At 42.1% G+C, this 21856-nt stretch overlaps 1 protein-coding gene across 10 annotated transcripts in view; it reads left to right on the forward strand.

The window, feature by feature from the left end:
* Window positions 1-21856, forward strand: part of PTPRM (protein tyrosine phosphatase receptor type M) — a 797738-nt gene that overhangs the window by 702447 nt on the left and 73435 nt on the right. For all 10 annotated transcript variants that reach the window (XM_017864681.1, XM_017864682.1, XM_017864683.1 and 7 more), the window contains 2 exons: window positions 1145-1221; window positions 3797-3833. In XM_017864681.1, coding sequence (XP_017720170.1) covers window positions 1145-1221; window positions 3797-3833 — 114 coding nt within the window. The remainder of the gene's footprint in view (window positions 1-1144; window positions 1222-3796; window positions 3834-21856) is intronic.

Here is a 21856-nt window from a genome sequence, read left to right on the forward strand (position 1 = left end):
TTTTTTTTTCCCTTTTGTGGAGAACGGGGTCTCGCTGTATTACCCAGGCAGGTCTCGAACTCCTGGGCTCAAGCTATCCTCCCGCCTCTGCCTCCCTGAGAGCTGGGATTACAGGCGTGACCGCGCCCGGCCTAATTGTATCATTCTTATGCCTTTGCGCCCTCTTAGCTTAGCTCCCATTTGTGAGAGAAAACATATGAAGCACATCCCTTTTTAAAATATGGATTTGGGGCCAGGTGCTATGGCTGACACCTATAATCCTAGCATTTGGGAGGTTGAGGCAGGAGAACTGCTTGAAGCCAGGAGTTTGAAACCAGCCTGGGCAACATAGCTAGACCCCAGTTGTGCAAAAAAATTAAGGTAACAAATAAAATACAATATACATTTTCAAGGAAATAATTGAGATACATCAATAGTATTTGCAGATAAATTTTTTTACTCAGGAAATATTTAAATATAGCTAATTAATACCATAAATATGAACCCTCTATAGTACTTACGTCTCAGTTTGTATTTTCATTGAATCCTGGACACAGCCCACTTTGAGGCAGATAGTGTCATCCCCTTCTCCAGATGAGGAGACTGAGGCTTGGTGCCCTTATTTCCTGGCCTGTGGTCGCATGATGGATGGTGACAGCTTTGCTCTTGCTGGCTGATGCCCGCAGATACAGAGCTAGTACTTAGGGAATTCACCAGTGACTAAGGCTAGGATCACATCTACACATCCCAGAAGCCTGTGCCGTGAGTTTGTAATCATCATTTGTCAAGCTGGGTGTCACAACCTTCAACATCTCAGGGTTTGTATGTGATTTGGTGAAGTCGTTCAAACTTCCAATCCAAGAACTGCTTATGTTTGTGGTTCACAGGATTGTTTGTAAAAGTGTCAAACCTTTGTCAATGCTTTAGGCCCATCAATGATGAAAGAATAAGTTAATGAGATTTACTGTAAAATGTAAAAAATTATAAATCCTTCCCAATTTTAATAGCAAAATAGGAAGTAGAAGGTGTATAGTATGTAATTCTTTATCTTTAAAGCAGAGTGTATGTGGGTGATCTCTATGTAATATGCTTACATTCGGGGGCTCAGAGCCACCTACCAGATTGCTTTTGTTAATTGTTATTTTCTGTCCCTTTTCCTTTGCAGACGATCATTCCCGAGTGAGGCTGCAGACAATAGAAGGAGACACAAACTCAGACTATATCAATGGCAATTATATCGATGTATGTATTTTATTATTTTTTAATTGATATGTAATAGTTGTGCATATTTGGGGGCTATGTATGATATTTTGATGTGTGTATACAATGCATAATGATTAAATCAGAGTATAAAACTCAGTAAAACCAACCATTCTGACATGTACCAGATTGTGTGTCTGCTGTACAATTGTTGGACATACATTGGGCTCAATCTAAAAGCAAACACATTAATATTACCCTACACACCACAGAACTTAACAGTGAAGATACGGCCACTCCTTTTCTCAAGGCAGCCCATTTGTTGGTGAATTTCTCTGTAACATTCTATGCCTTCTTTGTCATCTCATGCTAATGTGGACTAAGAAAATGTTACTTCCATTTTTTTGTCAACAACTTGTATTATTCGACACTTAAAAAAATCTGTTTGCATATTAATGGGACAAAACTCTATAATTCCTAGTACGGTGATTTGCAATCCCTTGTCATCACTGCACTTTTAAGTCGTCTTCAAAGTAGTCTGCAGCTGTTCACCAGGACTTCTAATGCAAGCAAGACATGTCATTAAATATGTAGGGTGTTTAATTATTGAAGACTGCCTCTTTGTTCGTTCTGCATCATGTTAACTTAATGTTTTACATTAGAATAAATTCTTTAGGAGACAGCATGTTCTCAGTTGAAAGAATGAATGAAATCAAAAGTAGACTGAAAAATCAAGGGAAAGTTGCTGTTACCTCCAAGGCCCAAGTTTACATTAAACAGATTTCTGCTCCCTTGTGGTTCTGAAGGCATACTCTGTGCTTGGCCATCATGCTGTTGCTTAGTCTATCAATACTTCCATAGACAGGGTTGATCCATATATGTGGATTGTTTTGCTTTCTTGATTGAATATTACTGAGATGCTACTAAAAGTAAATAGCGTCACAATCTCTAAGAAAGTTATCTAAAAATAACTATGAGAATGTTATGTTTAGTGCTAATTAAACAAATTTGACATTTTCAGTTATAGATTTGTGGGTGGGGACTGGGGTATGATTATTTCAAGAATGGTTCGTATCTCATTCATCAAACGAAGACCCCTGCACTATTTTGATAACAACCAAAACCATACCCACTCCAGGTTCCATTTATTTTTTATTAAAACAAGTTTTCTTCATAAGGTCATTGCACTTACTCCTTTATTCAGTAGATGTTTAGTGAGTACCTCATGGGAGTACTCAGATGTCCCAGACCAGTTATCTCCTCCTCACAGTCTCCCAACTCAGAAGCTAAGAAGCTGAAATATGAGTGTCTTATCCAGTCCAACTGTAGCACACCTTGCCTTGAGAGGCTCCAGGGGACACCGCTCACATTCCAGTCCCAGCTCCTGCAGTCCCTAATGGGTGCTTGAGTACAGGGACAGTGTCCTAGGCATCTTACATCCCCTGCACCCAGCACATGCCTGAATATAGAGAGAACCCTTAGTAAGTGTTTCATGAGATACCAACTGAAGGAGTCATTGTGATCAGATTAGGCATCATAGAGGATGTAATTTGAATGTAAAGCTTTTTAAAGTGAGTAAGTGGAAATGCAGGAGAGAAGGCATTCCAGCTCAGGGACGTTACATACATGAACAAGGCTATAAAGTAGTGAAAAGACTGGATTAATGAGTTTGAATTTTATTTTAAGAGAGAAGAGCCAATTCTGAAGGCCCCTTTATTCTCTTCGTCAATAGATCTTATTGAGTACTTATGCATTATTTACCTTTCTAGGTGCTAGCAGGAAAACTGTGAACAGTTCAAACCAAAACCAAAACAACCTCTGACCCAGTGGAGCTGCTGTTCTAATTAGGAGAAATGGGCAATACATTGAAAAGTTAATTCTATATGGTCAATTAGAAAGTTGTATGTACTGCAGAGAAAACTAAAGCCGTGAAGGGGTGCTCAGAGTGCCAGACCTGAAGGTCCTGATGGCAATTTTGAATCGAATTGGCTGTAGTCAGTCCCACTGAGAAGGTAGCAAGTGAGCAAGGAAGTGAGCAAGGGGTTGAGCTACGTAGATACGTGGAAGAAGAGCATTCTGGGCCGAGAAACGGCCCAAGCAGAGGCCTTGTTGTGGAACTTGTGCCTGGCAAATTTGAAGAAAAGCAAGCAGGCAATCATTGGCATGACGTATAGGGGCCTGGGGAGTTCCATGATATGGGGGAGACTGTCTATACCAATACAACAGAATATGCATTAAACCCCTGGCATATTGCCACTAACATCCCAAACACAAATGAAATTCTGTTGCAAATTCTCAGCCTGTTTGCACTTTGTAAGAGTAATGGTCATGGTATTTCAGAGAATCCATAAGTTGTTAGTGTTTCTTGCTCATCCATCATCTCATAGCCAGTTATGATTAAGTTACCCACACCTTTGGTGCAAGCATCAGAACTGTTGTATTTGATGCACCTCCACTAATTAAGAGAAACTCAAAGGTGCTGGGTTGGCCATTTAACTTTCAGGTGATGCAGCTATTGGCATTTGTGTGCACATTCGTTTCAGCAAAGTTAGCATGTGACTTTTCTGCTGTTTATCAATTTTATGTTTATCAAATATTCTCTTTTATTTATTTTTAGGGTTATCATCGACCCAATCATTATATTGCTACCCAAGGTAAGTTTATTTCTACTTTCTTGTCTTTGTTTCTTTTGCCTGCCTCCTATCATTTTGTACCCACTTCACCCTCCTTCAGGAAGATATTGCACACTTATTGTGGTTCTAGCCATCAACAGGTACACTCTTGTCTTCCCATCAGACATTCTGGTCGTATAAATCGTGTAGTTACAACTTCATGTGGAGATCATTAGGAGAAATGTGTCCATCAATTGTTTATTGAATTCAATCTGTCCACCTTAGGAGTAAGTCGGACTTTTGCGAAAGTAGATATATAGCTAGCCATTCCATCAATACACACCAGCTCTCTACACAGGGAACTGTGCTGGTGGCTGCTGGGGAGCCAGGCTGAATCCAGCAAGCACCCCCTTCCCACAGTGGTTTTGTTTAGTGGGGAAGATGTGCAGTCACCTGTATGTACTTTAGTAGGTACAGTGCCAGGTGACATCTGTGAGAGGAACAGATACAGATAAAACGTTAAGGACATTTGGAGCAGGAAGGGGTTGCTTTCAGGTGGGATGACTCAAAAACCATTTTGTGGCAGAGGTGAGATTGGGAAGAGGCCTTCTGAATGGAGAAACATCTTGAGCAAAGATCTGGGAGCAGGAATTTAGTTCTCCCAGGTGGAAAGCAGCTGGTGGGTCACCTTGGCTAAAGGAAACAGAAGAAAGCTAGAGGACATGTTGAGGAAGCTAATGGCGATGGTTTTTGGGTGATTTTCCCAACCTATGAAGTGGGTCACCTGCAGAGGGTGGGTGTCATGAGAGAGCTGAGGTTTTAGAGAATGAGGCATCCTAAGGGATGAGTCAGTGAGTCAATATGGGATGGACTGAAGAAGGAGTAAGAAGCAGAGAAGACCCAGTTAAGGCTGAACAGCACACGTTCTCCCCATTTTATTATTTTATCATTGTTTCCAGCAATACTACATCCCAGAAACAGTAGCAGGGAAGTGAAAAGGATGTGACCTGCCAAAGGTTAGGCATGGGGGAGGGGTCTACACAGAAAGTCAATGACCAAGGGAATCAAGGATGCCAAGGTAATTGGGTTGGAAAGTCCAGGCTTGCAAGAAGGGCAATCAGAGTGTCCACTGGACCATGATGAGAGGGAAGGAACTAACGGATTGAGGCTAGGTCCCATTGATGAGTCATAGGTTAAGAGAAGAGGCAGTTGTAGCCAGAGAGCAGAATTCCAACACTTGGATCTGCACCGTGCAGTAGAACTTTCTGCAGTGCTGGAAATGTTCTCTGTCTGTGCTGTCCGATATCACAGCTACAAGTCACGTGTGGCTCCTGCATGCTTGAAATACAGCTACTACAAATGAGGAACTGCATTTTGAATATTAATATTGATAGAAATAGCTACACTTGGTTATTCCCTGTGGTAGCATTGGACAGCAAGGCTTTGGGGTGGAAAAGCTCCAGCTATAGCTGAAATGGAACCACTGTGGAAGCTGATGTTGCCCCATGCCCCCACGAACCTGGGTGCCACCACACAGAGTCCACAGTCTCACATCACCACTAGGGTACTCTGCACTCAGGTCTAGATGACCTGCTGGAGCTCCCACTGTCTTTCATCGTCTATGACATGACGTTGGTCATGGTTCCTTCCAAGGTCACTTTGCTAGCCAGACGCAAAGTCGTCTGGGGAGTTTTCGGTGTGAACCTGGCACAGAGCAGGTCCTACTATGTAGAGATTGCTGAGGTCTTCAGGAAGCAAGGCTAAGCTTGAGCTCTTACCTATGGGGTAGAACAAGGACACATGTAAGAGTCCGGTCTTAGACACCTCCTAACTCTGCTGCTTCCAAACGGAATTCATCAATGCCTTTAGAGGAACCTGTTGTTAGGGGTTTAAAATTCATTCTAATAGCTTTCAGAATGTTCTAAAGTAAGCGTCACAACATCAGATTTAATACATTTTATGATAATTTGACATTAACAGTTTTTGTAAATTCATGTGAAAATTTCATTGTAAAATATCCAAAATACTCCCGAGCTGCTTATCTCTCCAATAACTTGATTAGCAACCTGTGTTTTCATAGATAGCAAGGACATTAAGTTGCTCTTATTTGTGTTTTCAATATTGAGGCCCTCTAGATTAACGTGACTAAACAGCTGAAGCAAAGACTGAAACTGCCAAGGTCTAGACATGGCCTATTACCAGGCTTCCTTCCCTTTGTCCATTGTCTCTGCCCCTCTACCCCTGTAGGAGATTATTCTTTAAAGAGAAATGTCACTAGAGAAGGTCACTGTCTGCAGAATTAGCACGAATGATACTTAATAGCTCAGTAACCCTCTCTGGCAGCATTCACATGTTAATGAGCAAATGTATTTGTAAGCGATAAGAAAGAGCAAATGTGATCAGTTCGCAGTAGACAACCAGTCTGCCCTTAATGGAGAAGAGCACTGACTAATGCCCTGTTTGCCAGGTCGTGGCAGCCTTTCCCTGGTACAAGGTGGGCTGCAGACTGGACTTCTCAAACTGGCAATACTAACGTCACTGCTGGTGGTGGTGCAGGGAGAGGAGGAAAAATGAATGAATATTTTTAATCTAACATGCAGTCAAGACTATACATATCATACTAAGAGTAATAACATTCAGACCATGATGTTCAGATGAGAAAGCGAGAATCTTCTTTCTATTATATACCACAAGCATAATGGACTAATAGCCTTAGATCACCAGTACTCAAGATCACTGATGATAATTGGCACTTTTGGCATGGACCGGTAGAATATGTTCGTAGATCACCTTTGTTGAAAAACAAACAAACAAAAAAACATTAATACCTCCAAGAGGCCAACAAAATGGACGATGAAGACCAACAGGCAGATGCAATCTTTAAAAGTCTTCTTGCTCTATTTTTCGTCTCTTTGCACTAACATAATTCTTTAAAATATATTCACAGCAGGAACCCATGAAACTATACAAATGGTCCAATTTGCTGACAACCAATTTTACTTCTAAGAGTTAGAAATGCACAGATGTTCATCAAGTTCCTTCAATACAGAGGACATATTATAAATTTATGTATTGAGTCTCCTCCTTCCCATCCACCCTCAATTTTATTGATTTTTCTAACAGTAACTGACTTTGACCTTTGATAATAATGGGTGACGTTCCTGCAAATTGAAAGCATCCCATTCAAGCCAGATCTGTTGCTTTTTTAGTATTAATATGTTCTTCCTATCTCCCCTTGGTTTAATTGTTTTCTGTCTGGCCACTAATATGTGATGACCCAATATTAACTTCATCATGTCTGACTGACCAGACATTAGTACAACAGTAGCATTCAAGATTTGTGATTTAGCAAACCAGGGGCTCAAAGAAGAGGAAGTCGTGTCTGCTACTGCATGTCTGTACGTAGAGGCAGGGCAGAGTGGAGACTTCAAAAGCAGGCTCAAGCAAAGGGCAGAAGAGCATGCAGTGGGTAGGATTGCCCAGAAGTGATCATATTTCACAATCAAAATACAACCTTGGAGACTGTGTGGCCTGCAAGCTGGATGAAGCCACACACATAAGAACCGACTGGAGAGAACACCTCCTGGCCTCATGGGGGCAGCCATGGGGGCCCTGGATAAGTGTTCTTTTGATTTTTGTTTGGGTTTATCTAGAGACATGATCTCACTCTGTCACCCAGACTGGAGTGCAGTAGTGGGATCATAGCTCACTGAAGCATCGAACTCCTGGGCTCACGTAATTCTCCCACCTCAGCCTCCAAAGCAGCTAGGACCACAGTTGCACACCAAGCCTGGCTCGTATATTTTATTTTATTGTTTGTAGATTTAGGGTCTCCCTGTGTTGTCCAGGCTGGTCTCAAACTCCTGGACTCATAGGATCCTCCCACCATGGCCTCCCAAAGCACTGGGATTACAGGCATGAGCCATTGCACTCAGCTTTGTTTAGTTTTAATTTTAAAACTTACCTCAAGAGTCAGATAACTCAGGGAAAGACCATGCAAGGCTGTGACTGAAGAAAGTGCTATGAGTCTGTTCTAGACATAGCTTGCCCAGCCCTGAGCGCCCTTCCTCCCTTCTAAGTGAGCATTTTCCAGACTCATCTGTGCGCTGGGATGCCCCAAGAAAGCGACTCAGGCCTGATGTGCTCTTTCCTGTGTACTGCATGCTCACCCCGCAAAACCACATCCAGATCCAGCCCCTGCTTTCTAAGTTGATGATGCTTCTCATGACAACACAATAAAAAGCAAATGTTCAATGATACAATCGTGTCTGAAAATACATGTTAATTATTATTGCCTTCGATGTTGTAACCTGAGCTATATAGATTGTTGAGACGCACACGTTACTCTTTTAAGTTTAGGTGGCTCGGACGGGCGCGGTGGCTCAAGCCTGTAATCCCAGCACTTTGGGAGGCCGAGACGGGTGGATCACAAAGTCAGGAAGATCGAGACCATCCTGGCTGACACAGTGAAACCCCGTCTCTACTTAAAAAATACAAAAAACTAGCCGGGTGAGGTGGCGGCGCCTGTAGTCCCAGGTACTCGGGAGGCTGAGGCAGGAGAATAGCCTGAACCCGGGAGGCGGAGCTTGCAATGAGCTGAGATCCGGCCACTGCACTCCAGCCTGGGCGACAGAGCGAGACTCCGTCTCAAAAAAAAAAAAAAAGTTTAGGTGGCTCGATGCCCACTTCATCATTTCTTTCTTTCTGAACTGTGCTAATTTGACAAGGTTGGCTACCTGATTGGGGTTCCGACCTTAGCCTTCATCTTGCCATAGATAGTTTATTTTTGTCTCTGTCAGTGTTAGCTCTGTACAGCACCCTGGTGGAGTCCAGGCCTAGAGAGAGGATCTCCCAACAGAAGCCCCCATGCCCACGTGAGAACAGGGAGACCCTTGTGCCCCCAACTGTGTTTTCCATAGGATTTGTGCACTCTGGCCCAAATGTCCCTCACCTCTGGAAGACACAGAACTTCTTTCAGAACTAATGAAATATCAGATCATTTCCCCAGAAAGAAAATTTCATTTAAGGTAGTTCATGGACTACCCCCACCCCCCAATTTTATTCATGAATTATAGTAATTCTGTGGACCTCTGGTTATGAACTTTACTTTGGTCAGAAACAGTAAAAGCTATTTTGGGATAAGACAGAAACCATAGACTTAATTAATCTTCTTTTTTTATTATACTTTAAGTTCTGGGGTACATGTACAGAACATGCAGTTCTACTTTTTTAAAAAACCATACGTAGGGGTTAACAAAATGTAGATTGTTTATAACTATGTGAAATACACTCCTGAAAGCATCAAAATTGTTACTCTAACAAACTGTTACTAAAATGTTTACCAGCCTAACCTTGTACTAAAAGGCCCTAGAGTATTGTTATAATCGTTAGTATTTTGAACCATGATCAGTTTGGGTTTTACAGTTCATCTCAGGCTGGGTTTTCTGCCTATATGTTATTTTGCATTTGTGCCTGAAAAGTTTATGCCTTTGCTCACTTTTCAACAATTTTAGCAATTATAATATATTAGAAAATGTTCTCTCTGAATGACAGAGACTAGAGTAGCAGGTCCCATAGCTGATGTTTATTTTGTAAAAGCAGGATGTAGTAGAAATAACACATGTACCACAGCCAGAAGGCTGGGATCCAAATTATTGTGCTGTCACAGAAAAGGTTTTTGAACTTCCTCAACTTATTTAAGGTAGAGTCCTGGTGTTTGTAAATAGTAATAATAGTCAGGACCTGACCAGACAGCATTCCCAGCACTCACACATACAGAGCTCATTTCATCTTTACCACAAATATGGGGGATATATGTGACTGTCCCCAATTTATAAATGAGAGGAAGGGAGACAAAGAGACTTGAAATAACATGCTCCAAGTCACAGACCTAAAAGTGCAAAGGCCAGATTCAAGAGTAGCCACTGAACTCCAGCATCAAAGTTCCTCCCCGCCTCACTATACTGCCTCCCATGGGTGACCTCGGGGATTACATTAACTCATGTAAGTATCATTGCTTAGAGCAATTCCTGGCATGGAGCAAATGCCATGTATGTATGACCTGATACTGTTTTTGAGAAACAGCACAGAATAGCTTAATGATTAGGAACACAGACTCTGGAACTACATTGTCCGAACTCAACCCCCAACCCTGGTTCCTCCGTTGGTAACTCGTGTGAGCTTGGACAAGTTACTTAACATCTCTGTGCTCATCATAAATGAAGATGAAAATAATCTACCTTGTAGGGGGCTATTTTTTTTAACTGTTAGGTTCAGGGGTACATGTGCAAGTTTGTTATATAGGTAAATTGCATGTCATGAGGGTTTGGTGTGCAGATTATTTCATCACCCAGATAATAAGCATAATACCCGATAGGTAGATTTTTAATCCTCTCCTTCCTCCCACCCTTTACCCTCAAGTAGGCCCCAGTGTCTGTTGCTGCCTTCTTTGTTCCCATGTGTTCTCAATGTTAAACTCTCACTAATAAGTGAGAACATACAGTATTTGATTTTCCGTTCCTGCGATTGTTCACTCAGGATAATGGCCTCCAGCTTTATCCATGTTGCTGCAAAGGACATAATCTCATTCTTTTTTATGGCTGCATAGTATTCCATGGTGTATGTGTACTACATTTTCTTTATCCAGTCTACTGTTGATGGGCATTTTGGTTGATTCCATGTCTTTGCCAATGTGAATACTGCTGTGATGAACACATGTATGTATGTATCTCAATCATGCATGAATCATATGGAATGATTTATTTTCCTTTGGGTATACAGCCAATAATGGGATTGCTGGGTCAAGTGGTACTTCTGTTGTAAGTTCTTTGAGAAATTTCCCACACTGCTTTCCACAATGGCTGAACTAATTTACATTCTCACCAGCACTCTATAAGCATTCCATCTTCTCCACAACCTCTCCAGCATCTGTTATTTTTTCTTTTTAGAAACAGCCATTCTAATTGGTGTGAGATGGTATCTCATTGTGGTTTTATATGCATTTATCTAATGATTAGTGATGTCGAGCATTTTTTCATATACTTACTGGCCGCATGGTGCCTTCTTTTCAAGTGTATCTATTCCTGTTTTTTGCCAAATTTTAATGGGGTTATTTGGTTTTTGCATGTTAATTTGTTTAAGTTCCTTATAGACTCTGGATATTAGACCTTTATTGGATGCATAGTTTGAAAATATTTTCTCCCATTCTGTAGGTTTGTCTGTTTATTCTCCTGATGGTTTTTCTTGTTGTGCAGAAGCTCTTTAATTGGGTCTTATTTGTCAATTTTTGTATTTGTTGCAATTGCTTTTGACATCTGAGGAGGTATAAGATCTCTACAATGAGAATACAAAACACTGCTTAAAGAAATTAGAGATGATACAAACAGTGAAAAAATATTCCATGCTCATGGATAGGAAGAAGCAATATTGTTTAAATGGCCCTGCTGCTGAAAGCAATTTACAGAGTCAGTGCTATTCCCATCAAACTACCAATGACTTTCTTCAGAGAATTAGAAAAAACTATTTTAAAATTCAGACAGTACCATAAAAGAGCACAAATAGCCAAGGCAATCCTAAGTGAAAAGAACAAAGCTGGAGGCATCACTTTATGTGACTTGAAACTATGCTACGGGGCTACAGTAACCAAAACAGCATGGTACTGGTACAAAAGCATACACATAGACCAACATAACAGAATAGAGAGCCCAGGAATAGTGCCACACACCTACTACCATCTATCTTTGACAAAGTTGACAAAAACAAGCAATGGGGAAAGGACTCCCCATTATTACTATTATTGAATAATAAATGGTGCTGGGATAACTGGCTAGCCATATACAGAAGATTGAAACTGGACCCCTTCCTTACACCATGTACGAAAATCAACTCAAGATGAATTAAAGAATTAAATGTGAAACCTCAAACTATAAAAATCCTGGAATATAACCTAAGAAATAGCATTTTGGACATAGGCCCCAGCAAAGGGGCCTTTTCTTTTTAATACCTAGTAAGTGCCCATTTACAAAATAATGTCCTTCTTTGCTGACCTTGAAAATATACTCAGACAAAACAGAGTAGGTCTTACTAATTGCATATGTTCACATTTCACAATGTAAGTAGTCTTATGTAAACCCGTTAATAGCTAGTAACATGAACTTTTCATTCCTCACATGTGAATAAACTTAATCTGTACATAGTTAAGAAGCCTTGCAACAATTCATAGAGATTGTGATCTGCGGAGAACTGGCCATCCAGATAGGCCCCCACCACATGCCATTGACCTTATCACTGCCATCACTGTCTTCCTTTTATGCTCAGAGGATCCAGATGCTCAGTGTCATCTTTGAGGATGCCAGGTCATATTGGCAAAGACCACAGGAACTGATATAGAGAACAAGATATCAGCTAGTCATTCACAATAAAAACTGTAGCCGCCCATCAGAGCGAACTGCCCAAGGTCAGGCAGGGGCATTCTGTGTGAAGAGGAAGATGCCTTGGCAGAAGATCACTTCATCATGACCAGGGCATTAGAAGAAGGGGTCCCAGAGTTTATTCATGATTCAATAAGTATGAACCACCTGTCTTGTAGTGAATTGGCATAAAACATAAGCTCAGTAAGAATACAAGAATGAATGAATAAATGAATGGATTGGGAGTTACCATGTGCCGCACACCACTTAGAGTAGAGTATCTCAGCCAGGTAGAAAGGATGGCTCATGTTGGCCTGGGAAAGCATCTACTTCCTGGGGTGGATTTTGGCATCATTATCTCCAACATCTCTGACTGTTTCTGTTTCAAGTTAAGGGCTGGTCAGCTTCTAATCCTAGAAACACTTTCTTTACATATGGCAGTAAATCAAATCCTGTTTTTAAAGACAGTCCATCTGGTTAAACTAACTTTTCTTGGCTCTACCCTGACCCTGTTTGTGCAACCCCTGTCCCCATACGTATGATCAGTGTTGTCTGCAGTTATCATTTGTCCATAATTTGAAAAGAGAAGCCTAAAAGTTCCCTCCAAACACTTTCAGCTAGGAACAAACTTTTATGTGAAAATAATAAAATGTGGGGAGTGAAGGTTTATAGTGGAAATATTTACAGAGCCTCAAACGCTGCACAGCAGTTGAAACTTTGCTGTAGTGACTTCATTCTTTTGCTGTCAATCTGTTTTCTTCTATATTTCTTCCACATACTTCTGGTGTATTTTAATAAAGATTTTCAAAAGATAAATATGGTTTATATTTTCCCAGCCCAAAATTCCCCTTCAGGCCTCTGAAGCAATAAATAATAATGCTTTGAATACTGTACTGACTTTCCTGGACAAGCCATTCCGGTAGTGGAGGGTTCTCAGAGCGTCAGTGTAACTTCTGCATGCTCTGTAAAGCAGCTTTTGTCTCTTGCATTCTGGCCTCCAGATGGAGATGAACACTTGAAATTATTTCTCAGTAGAATTGAAAGAACTTTTTTTTTTTTTAAATCAAAAGCTCAGCCTTCAGTAAACAACTTTTGTTTTTATTCTTCCAAGCACCAGTGCGGTTTGCACTTCAAGTGCAAATTTTGTGTTAGCTAACACTGTGCTTCCTGGCAAAGTTGTTCCTGCATTGTCAGTGGGTTGTAGGTTATGTTTTGGATTCATTTGTTATCTCCTATTTGAGACTAATTTAAAAGTATTACCTAGTGAAGTGGAGTATTCTCTGGCTTCCAAATTTAAATAGGGACACTTTGAGAAAATATGATTTATATACAGGCAAACAGTGACTCCATAAAAGTCATTGTCATAAGCATTCCAGCTACCCAGGGCCAAGTTTATACAGAACCTGCCTGCATTTTACCAACCATCTGTGGTTTTCCAAGAGAGAATGAACAATTGCAATTAGCAGCTTATCCAGAAACTTCCTTTTAAACAATAGTTTCTCCTCACTAGATTAATTTCAAAAGACAGTGGCCAATTAGCCAAATGGTCACTTTCATAGACATTTCTCATCCCTGTGCTCTAAATAAACTTGCTCACTAGCAATGAGAACGTTTAAAGAAAGAGTTAAAATTAAAAGATGAAGTAAAAAATAGAGCATGTTATTACAGATGCTATGAGGAAAATGTGGCCCTCTAATAATAGAACCTAATACAAAATAATTTGAAAATAAATGATGTCCTGTTGTTAAGCAGGCACTCAGATTTAAGGTGTCTTAAATGCTTTTTAAACCTTCAAGAGGATTTAGAGGTGTTCCTCATTTGAAGTAGAAAATTTGTAGAATCTTTTAGAGGTGATAGAAACTTTAAGAAGCTCACAGTCCAGTTTCCTTGTTTTGTAATTAAAACAGTTGACACTTAAAGCAGAACTATATTTGAGTGACCTTCATCCACTTAAGTTCAAGTGAGTCATATATGCAAAAGTATTTGCAAACTGCATGGACTAACGTTCATATTTTAATAGAGTGTGTGCAAATTTCAACCTAGGAGAAACCTCATGTGTTAAGACAGACCTGTTTCCCCATAGGGCCTTTTATTCAACAGAGAGAAAAACTGTGAGGTTACATCTTTCTCCCAGGTTCAGCCCTTTAAAAGGAGAGAGCTGAAACTGATACCCATGTACTTTCCAAAGTGCTGGCTTCCCTGTGCCTCCGGCACCATGAGCCCTTGCAAAGCAAAGCTACTCCTTTACAGCCTGGTTCATTCAAAACTGAACAAAGGTTTCTGTGCACCTGTCACTTGCCAGGATCAGCACAGGATCCGGAATATACCAGTGACCTCAGAATTACCCAGTGTGGAGGTATAAATAAATGACACCCAACTCTTACTAATTTGTGATTTTAATGTACCCACAGATTTTGGGACTTCATTTTTATTTTTAATTATTTAGATTATTTTCAAGAGACATGGTCTTACTCTGTCACCCAGGCAGGAGAGTAGTAGCATGATCATAGCTCACTGCAGCCTCCAACTCCTGGGCTCAAGGGATCCTCCTGCCTCAGCCTCCTGAGTAGCTAGAACTACAGAGATAAGCAATCACGCCTGGCTAATTTTTATGTTACTTTTTGTAGAGACAGGGTCTTGCTATGTTGCTCAGGCTGGTCTCAAACTCCTGGCCTCAAGCAGTCCTCCCACCTCGGTCTCCCAAATTGCTGGGATTACAGGCATGAGGTGCTGCGCCCGGCCTGGGAACTTCTTTAAGCCATTTCTCTTATCCACCCCTACCCCATTTTGCAGATGAAAAAAATAAGACCCAGTGCAGCCCTAGAACCACTTTTCCAGAAATCTGGGCACCAGGTTTCTTTTTCACCCATGGGCATAGTTTAGGACAAGTTTTTCAAGGCAGCAAACAGTTTAGGAAGTTTCTGGCTATAACCAGTGACTTTTGTTTCTTGCCTTCTCACTCAAAAGGAAGCTGCTGGAAATTTCCTTCTGCAACTCTTCACAGCCATGGAAAATTTGAGACTGCCTGCACTGAGCTATGTCTAGGGAGCCAATTTATCTGTATTTCACTCATTTATTAGATTTATTCTCTTTTTTCTTAAATAAAAGAGGATTCCACTTGTGTACTGAGAAGAGCTTAATTAAGGAAGATACAGACTAATGAAAGCTTTTATTTCTCTGGCGGTAACCCCTGAAGCATATGAATATAGGCTGTTCCCTTCACTTTACTTCTCCTTGACAGAAGGCAGCCAGATCCTTTGGGTCACCAAACCCCTCCATTCTGAAGGCTGCCATTTGTTTTTTCTGTCCTTGATTGTCTTCTCTCTGTTCCCCTCTTTACAGCATGCACAAGTACCCAAGCTCAGTTTCTGAGCGTTCTCTTTGGAGACTGATACTGAGGAATGCTCTGTACCTCCGCCAGCAGGATGCTTCTGTGCTGTGGACATCTGTCATGTTCCTTCCTTCCAAGGCCACAGCACTTTCTCCTGCACCTGTTTTCAACTCCCCATGCACACCACCATTCAGTCTGTCCAGGGATCAGGGACTGAAGGTCCCTCTGGAAGCAGTGTCTCTGTCTCTGCATTGTACAGCATATTGTTGCCACAAACTACCTAACCCCATTTTATTTATTTTCTATATTAGAGATCCTCTTTGGAGCCCTAATCTGTATCCCGTCACTCAAATCTGATAGGTCTGCCTTTCTCGACCTGCTTTCCATGTCAAGAATAATAGAAACCTTTTATTCCTTTTCACAGTGGTATCACTGCAACCTGAAATTGTTTACGTAACTGCTAGGGAGATCTGATTCTAGAAGATGATGGAATATCATCCAAAAAGAACAAAATTCAAATAATGGTTCCTTTAGGTAGATGAAGTTTCCAGAAATGCTTTGGAGCATTTCAATTCCAAGAGCAAGTCATGCTAGGCTACAAACCACCCCATTATTGGTTTTACCCATAGATATCTCTTTGCTTTATGAAACATAGTCACAATCAGATCTCTTCAACTTGGCCTTAAAATTTCTTCCATATACAACCATGTTTTATGCCAGTAACTAGGCCAGGACTGTCCACTCTCCACTAAAGGACAATAGGCAGAATGGTTAATAAAAGCCTAGACTCTAGAGTTGCACAGCCTAGGCTCAGAAGGCAGCTCTGCAAGTAACGTCTCCATAAACATTAGCTACAGTTATTGTTCTTATCATTTTGTATGTTCCAAAAGACACATCTCTCAATAGCAGAGAAGCAGTTCAGGTTTTAACCCTAGTATAGCGTATACTTACATAGTTTCCATAAAAGCTGATGCATCCTACACCTCTTGTTAATGCTTCCTTCCAGAAGGATGTACCAAAGGGAGCCACTTAAGTGTGCACCAACATCCTGTACTCCCTCCAGAGTACAAAGAGAGCCATCATTGCTCACGGTTAAACTGTAGACAAACATAGGGTGGAAAGACAACAGCTGCATCATAAGCTGGAAAAGCATATTTTGCTTATATTTTTGAGGTCTTGCTAAAATTGAGCAGCCCTGATAGCAGTGCCAGCTCCACATCTTGGTGTTCTGAAGGCTTCCCTGGCGCACACCTCAAGTCAGATGACATGTGAGTGAAAACAGCTTAATTCCAAAGACCAGACAAGTTCCTCCCTAACAGGCTTCATTGAAAGCAGTTCCTGAGATAAGAATTACACAGGGGCGTTTTAGAGAGGAGCTTTAACATGGTAAGTTCCTTGTATTTCTGAGGAAGAAAATGGCTGTTGATTAAATTTATCTTTATTAAGACATACTAAATAATATCTACTATGTAATTATTTATCCTTTTGTGTTTTAAACATTTCATAATCATTTTAATTGAATAAATGATTAAAAGAAAAGATTATTAACCAGAAAAGAGAAGAGAGGCGATGGTTGAAGGGTTATATAGCATATTATAGACAGGGGCTTCCCAGGCTGTTTCAGGGTTTGTTTAAAACCTATCCGTTAACATTTGGTTGATGCCAATTTTCTCTTAATGAAATTTGACATAACCTTTTGGTGCCCAATCAGGATTTCATGTTTTAGAAAATATACCCAGGAACAAACATTGCATGAAACTAATTAGGTGGAGAAAACCACAAATAGTCACATGGTTTGTATTGTCACACTTTCTTACCTCAGTCTGAAAGGAGAATTTTGGGGAATGGAATGGGGGAAATGTCAGCATCAACATGTGGGTTGTGTGTTCTGGAGGAAAGTCTAATCATGGATACAGCAGAAAGTGTATGCCTGATTGGAGGTGTAAAAAGAGTACACACCTGCAAGTCAATTTAGAAGAAATGGGGCAAACGGCAAGTACCTGCCAACCAGAGAGGGCCAGGTGAAGGGAAAAGCCTCTTGTCGCAGGAAAACCTCCTCCAGTTGAGAAGAAGAGATGTGTGATTGTGTGGCATCACTGGAATTTATTAACTGAAACCCCTCTTTAACATTTGTTGTTTAAGTCATCACTTTCAACACTACTTCTAAAAAGGTATATTTTGTTGTAGCTTTTCTCTTCTTTTACTATCACCAAATTAAAATTCCAGTGGACTGGTGTACATTTCTAACCCTGTAACTCTAGACATAAAGAGTTTTTCATGTGAGAGTTGTCCTTAGAAAATGCTATTTTTAACAGGTCAGTTATATTTTTGATTTTAGGTTAAAGTATTCCCCGGTTTTCCCCATCATAGAACAATTCTCAGCGTGTTTGCTTGTAATTCATTAGTTGATTTCTATTATTACTTTTAAATGGTAATTTTCTTGGGATACTCTTAGCAGTTCGGGATAATGAGCAAATCACGTCCCTTGCACCCACCCGTCTCAACTTTGCTTTTCCTTTTCTGCAGCTGAAACCAAAAATTATTCATGAAAATTGCATGATTTTAACATAAGTAGCCTCAGGGGAGAACAAATGCAACTATCAAATAAGTGATGTTAAGGATTATTAATGCTAAAGCCAAGTATATTCTGTGTCACTGTTACCACTTCTGTGACACATGAGGCAAATTCAGTCCATAAAGCATGGTGGCATATTTTACCACTTACCTCTCACTACTGTAAAAATGAAAAGCTACTCAATGTAAAATTATAGACTTAAGTGTTATGGAAGCATCATATTGAAAATCACATAAAGCTTTATCATAAAACTTAGAAAACCACCGAAGGAACAACTAGTTCTGTAAATGTTGAGTAACTGACTTCATAACCCTTATTATAGATTATCGCCCGTGGCAACAGGAGCAATCATGGATCAGAAACTTACGACCACTTTTATTCATGTACCAAGGGCTTTAAAACAAATGCCTGACTCTCAGGCTCATCGTCTTCTGCGTTCAAGTCCCACCTTCAGCCGTCTTCATGGCTGATAGAGGGAACGGGCTGCCAGTGCCCAAAGGACGGAGCCCAGTTTCCTGCCGCTGCTTTGCCTTCACGTCCCTCCCCTTTCGCTTCGCACTTCTGCCATTCGGTGTGTACCCACACCACACACTCCCTCCTTCAGGTCCCAGAACCATGCTAGAAACAAACATTCCCACAGGCAGTTGAGTTCATTTTGCAGTCAGAACAGTGTTGCTGGGCTGACCTGAATTGGAATCCCAGCTTTGCCACATACTGGCCTTGCAGCTGTAACAAAGGCACTTCGTCTCCTAAGCCTGTTTCTTGTGCTGGAGTAGGTGCCTCACACTGCTGTGGTGGGGAATGAATTAGATCGTGCGTATGAAGAGCAGCATCCATCACTCCTGTAATCCCAGCACTTTGGGAGGCTGAGGCGGGCAGATGACAAGGTCAGAAGATCGAGACCCTCCTGGCTAACACGGTGAAACCCCATCTCTACTAAAAATACAAAAAGTTAAACAGGCGTGGTGGCAGGCGCCTGTAGTCCCAGCTACTTGGGAGGCTGAGGCAGGAGAATGGCATGAACCTGGAAGGAGGAGCTTGCAGTCAGCCAAGGTCACGCCACTACACTCCAGCCTGGACGACAGAGCGAGACTCTGTCTCAAAAAAAAAGAAAAAAAAAGCAGCATCCAGCACCTGCCTGGCAGGGGGGCCGTCTACTTGTACCTATTTATCTGTCCAACACCCTTGTCCCGGGTTCCCCTTATTCCAGGCTAGAAGCCTTGGTGTCTCTTATTGCTGACAGAGCTTTAGGGATGGCAAGAGTCCCCCTTGGTTTTAACACTGTCTTCCTAGTACAGCCCCAGTCCTCCCTGGTCTGAATCAAGAGGTCAGCCTATCCACTAATCCCCTGGTTCCTGATCCCACCTGAGCCTCATTGCCACACTGGGGAGCCTTGGAGCCCACGCTGGCCGCACCAGCCACACGAGGTTGGCCCCTGCCCTACGAGCTCTGATGTTCCTGCCCCTAGGCTCTCCCTGTGCTGAGCCATCACCTGCAGCCACGTTGCTGCTGTCTGTTGGATTCCGGACCCATCACCACCTGGAGATTTCTGCTACAGATCTCCACCAGCCATTTCTGCTGCAGATCTCCACCAGCCATTTGGATGCCCAGGGAGCCACTCTTGCCATAATAATTGTAAAATTATAAAATATGTTTAAACTTTCCCTCTCATTAATACAGACCATGATCTTTTTGTTCACTGTTCTTCACTGTTCACATTCAATAGATTCCTGTGTCTTAGGAGTTTTGTTCAATGGAAAGAGTAGACAGTTCTGCTCTGAACACTGGCATCTGTCCGGAACATGCAGGAGAGCTCAGTGGGGGCCTTTGGACTTGGCTTTGGGTCACTGGGCTCAGTTTACCATTTCTCTCAGCCCACTGTACCTTGCTCCTCCTGTTCCACTTACTTCATCTTCGGCTGCTAACAGCTGGTCACACCTAAGGCTGAGCCCACACCTGATCAAACCTCCTTGCAGGACAGGTGCCCCCGCTAGAGTCCGTTCCGACAACCGAACACTTCTTCCTCTGTTTTCTTTCTCTGACTTTCCCGAGCTTTGATTCTAAAACTAGAACTTTCCTTAGTCATGTTTTTAGTATCTGTCAGGGTTGTCTTCCACTCCTAAACTCTGAACTTGCAAATCTTATCAGAATTTTACATTTCTTACAAGAGGGCCCCATGGGAGTCCCTTCCCCTCCCAAGTGGCAACAAGTGGCTCCTGCTGGAAGACGTGCCAGCCCCACCGTCCCTCCCCTCCCCTCCCCTCCTCTCTTCTCTCCTACTCCCCTCCTCCCTCCCTCTTCTCCCCTCCCCTCTCTTCCCCCTCCCTTTCCCCTCCCTCATCTCCCCTCCCAATCTCCTCTCCTCGCCATCCCCCCTCCCATCTCCCTCCCATCCTCCTTCCCCATCTCCCTCCCCATCTCCTTACCCTCCCTCCTCTTCCCTCCTCCTCTCCCTCACTCCCATTCCTCCCTCCCCAACACCCCCCCTTCAGAGTTGCACCCTGTCCTTTGAAACCCATGGCAGGTGCCTGACTTCAACAATGCTAGTCCTGCTGTTGCCTCACCAGTCAGACCTAAGCTCTTCCTGACTTTGACTGCCACAGGCATCCTCATACATCAGTTAGTGACCCTGGCCTTCAGACTTCTTCTTGTGTATCCCCAAAAGAAGTTTGAAGAAATTATGCACCTGCTCTAAACATTTGAGTTTGATATTGAAAACTTTCATCATGTTTATATAAGTGTGTTTGTTAATAAGAGACAGTATGAAATATTTTCTAAGATAAAATGAGGATTGGTGTGATTAAGATAAATATGATACGTGATTTTTTTAACTGCCTTACAGATTCAAGCATATCAAACCTGAAAGAAAACTCATGAAACTTTCACTTATGGTTTTCATCCAAGAAAATCTGGCACTCCTCGAAAGCATTCCGGTTCGATTTAAAAGAGTAAATATGGCCAGGCATGGCAGCTCACGCCTGTAATCCCAGCACTTTGGGAGGCTGAGGCGGGCAGATCATTTCAGGTCAGGAGTTGGAGACCAGCCTGGCCAACATGGCAAAACTCCATCTCTACTGAAAACACAAAAGCTAGCTGGGCATGGTAGCACACGCCTGTAGTCCCAGCTACGCAGGAGGCTGAGCCAGGAGAATCACTTGAACCCGGAAGCCAGAGGTTACAGTGACCCATTGTGTCTGGAATTGGTGGGTTCTTGGTCTCGCTGACTTAAAGAATAAAGCTGCAGACCCTCGCAGTGAGTGTTACAGTTCTTTAAGATGGTGTGTCCAGAGTTTGTTCCTTCAGATGTTCAGATGTGTCCGGAGTTTCTTCCTTCTGGTGGGTTCGTGGTCTCGCTGGCTTCAGGAGTGAAGCTGCAGACCTTTGTGATGAGTGTTACAGTTCATAAAGGTGGCACGTCCAGGGTTGTTCATCCCTCCCAGTGGGTTGGTGGTCTCACTGGCTTCAGGAGTGAAGCTGCAAACCTTCGCAGTGAGTGTTACAGCTCATAAAGGCGGCACGGACCCAAAGAGTGAGCAGCAGCAAGATTTATTGCAAAGAGCGAAAGAACAAAGCTTCCACAGCATGGAAGGGGACCCGAGCAGGTTGTCACTGCTGGCTCGGCTGGCCTGCTTTTATTCCCTTATCTGGCCCCACCAACATCCTGCTGATTGGTCCATTTTACAGAGAGCTGATTGGTCCATTTTGACAGTGCTGATTGGTGCATTTACAAACCTTTAGCTAGACCCAGAGT

Source organism: Rhinopithecus bieti, unplaced genomic scaffold (genome assembly GCF_001698545.2).
Source record: "Rhinopithecus bieti isolate Rb0 unplaced genomic scaffold, ASM169854v2 scaffold_73682, whole genome shotgun sequence".
NCBI classification, from domain to species: domain Eukaryota; kingdom Metazoa; phylum Chordata; class Mammalia; order Primates; family Cercopithecidae; genus Rhinopithecus; species Rhinopithecus bieti.